The sequence below is a fragment of the Trichoplax adhaerens genome, genomic scaffold, assembly GCF_000150275.1.
Source record: "Trichoplax adhaerens TRIADscaffold_33 genomic scaffold, whole genome shotgun sequence".
Taxonomy (NCBI): domain Eukaryota; kingdom Metazoa; phylum Placozoa; class Uniplacotomia; order Trichoplacea; family Trichoplacidae; genus Trichoplax; species Trichoplax adhaerens.
The window spans coordinates 521,762-524,842 of record NW_002060973.1 but is presented as its reverse complement, the minus strand read 5'-3'; the positions used below and the strand labels follow the sequence as shown (position 1 = coordinate 524,842).

At 33.7% G+C, this 3,081-nt stretch overlaps 1 protein-coding gene across 1 annotated transcript; it reads right to left on the bottom strand.

Moving 5' to 3' along the window:
- Positions 1 to 1,873: 1,873 nt before the first annotated feature.
- Positions 1,874 to 2,776, bottom strand: TRIADDRAFT_33371 (uncharacterized protein; the record flags this gene model as incomplete). The annotated part of the gene is made up of 1 exon (XM_002117936.1): positions 1,874 to 2,776. A coding segment is annotated over one exon (903 nt), but the record flags the coding sequence as incomplete, so codon positions are not given.
- Positions 2,777 to 3,081: the final 305 nt, after the last annotated feature.

Below are 3,081 nucleotides of genomic sequence, written 5' to 3'. Positions count from 1 at the left end.
AGGCTTTACTGTAGTACAATCCTTACTGAATGGATGGATATCGTGCAAGAGCTCTTGCAACTGTAACTATGGCTAATACTATGCCGAAAGGTATTTAAGCTCGGCAGATCACTAAATAAAATAAGTTCTAGTTTTGTAACATAGAAGCAAGGCGTCGAAGTTTTCATGAGTTTTCCAGGGAAATTGAATCCCGAAATTTTTAAAACTTAGGGATTTATTTGCGTAAACCTTATCATAAGGCTGGTTTGTGACAACTACATACTGATCATTTTATTATACTACTATTAGAATCCATGCTCATTATATTTCGCGTACGGTATGTACTTGTACTTTTTCATTATCACTGGGATATTGCTTTGTTGTATGCCTAAGTATGAAACAAATTTGTATACTGTTTTAAGTAAATGGAGGTTTTAAACGATATCAAAGCTTTTATGAAAGGATTTGTCTCTGTGGTGAGATGAGTTCCGAAAGCGTTGCAGGAATTGTGATTGAAGCTATCATAGTAGTTGCTGCGCTTGCAGGAACGGTAGTTAAGCAATTTTAGATAGTTACTCAGTAAAAGGCATTTAGTATTCGTTATTAATAGTAGCGAAGCAAACTAAATATAAAAAACGTCAGATTAGAATAGCAGGTAAAGCTTTATTAGGTTAAATTTCGTACAAAGTACATATATTATCTAGAATAAAATGTACGTATAATGCATATTTATTTATTATGGTGTGATAAAGTGTCTTCTCAAAATTACAAAAGAACTACAGTTTCTTGTAAGCTTCACTCCATTACATAGATTATTGCAATAGTAATGTGAGTTGTGTTTAAGTGTATTCGCAATGTGAAGTAAAGCACAATGTGGCTGTCACGACTGACATTGAAACACAATCATACTAAATAAGCCATACAGATATCAGTAGCCGATATTTTATGCTGACTAACCACTCAAAGTAAGTACAGACGGCTGTAAGCATTAGAATTATAAAAAACATTATTATCATTCGTGATGCGATATTATCGAAATAATGAACGTTAAGGAATAGTTGGAATGGTTGATATTCGGTATTTACTTCCCAAAATATGCCGAGATTTACTTTATTTTTATTGCTGCAGTGCGATTGATCAAGGAGTGCTAAAATATAATTGCAATTCTTCGCAAAAATCAAGTGTCTTTAAGCCATTATGAAAACGAATCAATGTCATTGTAAACATTTAGTCTTAAATAGTTTGCTTCAAACTGTTGATGATGAATATGTTTATAATAAGCCTATTCAAAGCTTTGGTTACTGTCAATTGATTGACTATTTGTATTCTCTTCATTGCTAAGAAATTTGTGCCCATTAATTTCAGATCCTGCTGTATTCGAACCCTCGCTGCTATTAAACGCAAGATTTGTGACACCTTCAGTATCTCTAACATCATCATTACAAGTATTTATATCACCACTATGACGTAAAAGATCGTCTTCATCATTAATTAATTGGTTCTCACAATTTCTATCGATTTGACTATCCACATTATTAATTGTAGCTACTGCTTCGTCGGATATATCTGAAGGTGCGATATGACTTCGCTTAGGAGAATCAGTGCAAAGACAATCAAAATCGGATTCAATTATATTATTTTCATTAAGATCAGCTTTTTCACTTACTGTTTGCTTTAATGTAGAATTATCGTCGTCATTGTATATGTACGAATAAGTGTTAATAGCTTTCAGACCTGTAGTATTCCGGTTTTCTTGAATAAGCGTATTTGCTTGAGTAACATTTCTGCCTGTCCTACCGCGCTTTGCAAAGGTACCACTGCTCACAAATGTACTCATATCAGTACCTTGACCTAGTATAGATTGTACCGATTTTCTTTTCGATCTCTTTGTAACTAATCGATTGAAGCAAGCTGTCCCAGTAGCTGTATAAATGTATGGATTAATCGCTGAATTTAGTGGTATAGCTAAAATGACTGCAAATTGTAATGTAAATATATTTAATCTCCCTTGAATTATAGCCATCGCAGAAATAACATATACTGGTAACCATGCAATTAAATCTGTAATTAAAATTAATGATAAACGAATTGCAATAGCAAAATTGCGAGATTGAGCACTGCTACGAACTGATCGTTGCGTTTTACGTACTGAAACTAGTAACATCGCGTAAACTATAAGTGTGGTAGTCCAACTAAAAAGCTGTATTATAACAAAAGTAAATGTCCAGGCCGAAAAGAATGTTTCGCTTAGATTACTCGGAGAGCAAATAGAACTGAATTCATGTAATCGCCTATCTCCAATTTGATTAATACTCATTATAATTGGTATACCAACAAAGGTGCATGTCAATAACCATCCGACTATTAATGCTATTTTGGTTCGTTTATATCTTTCATCTGATGATGCAAATGGATTAGCAGTAATTGCATATCGATCGATGCTGATAAATAACATCATAATGACCGACATCAAACTGGACGTAGATATTAAGAATGATGCAATAAAACATGCTGGACTACTGAGCCATTCTTCAGCATGTTGAGCGTAACGATCTCGATAAATTACGTCGGCAGCACCAATAATAAACAAATATAATGACATTAAAAAATCTGATAGGGCTAAATTGCTGAAGACGAGTTCTGTAGCTTTACTCATCCTTTGATTGCCGTTGGTACGGTGTACTGCAATAACAAGTATGTTTCCTATAAAAGCTGCAATACCCATTATCCAAACAGCTAAACGTAAAGATATGTGAGCAAGAATATTTTCACAGCTTGAGGCTGAATCTAAATCCGGAGTTGGTGAGCATGTAGTAATTTTGGCGGGAACTATACAGCATAAATAAGCACGTGTGGAGGCTCTAATTGAAATTTTTTAACCAAAACAGAATATTTAAGAATTTATTATTTAAGAAGTATTCAAGAAGTTTATTATTAGAATAATCTGAAGGAAGCTATATCTGAAAGCAACTATTTATGTTATTGTCACAAAATAGCTTTGCAACAAGATACCGTAATGTACCGTCAATAAGTTAATTTCTTGAACCACGTATCAAGGAACGATATCTGCACTATCAGAAACACTTTTGCTCTACTAGCAGA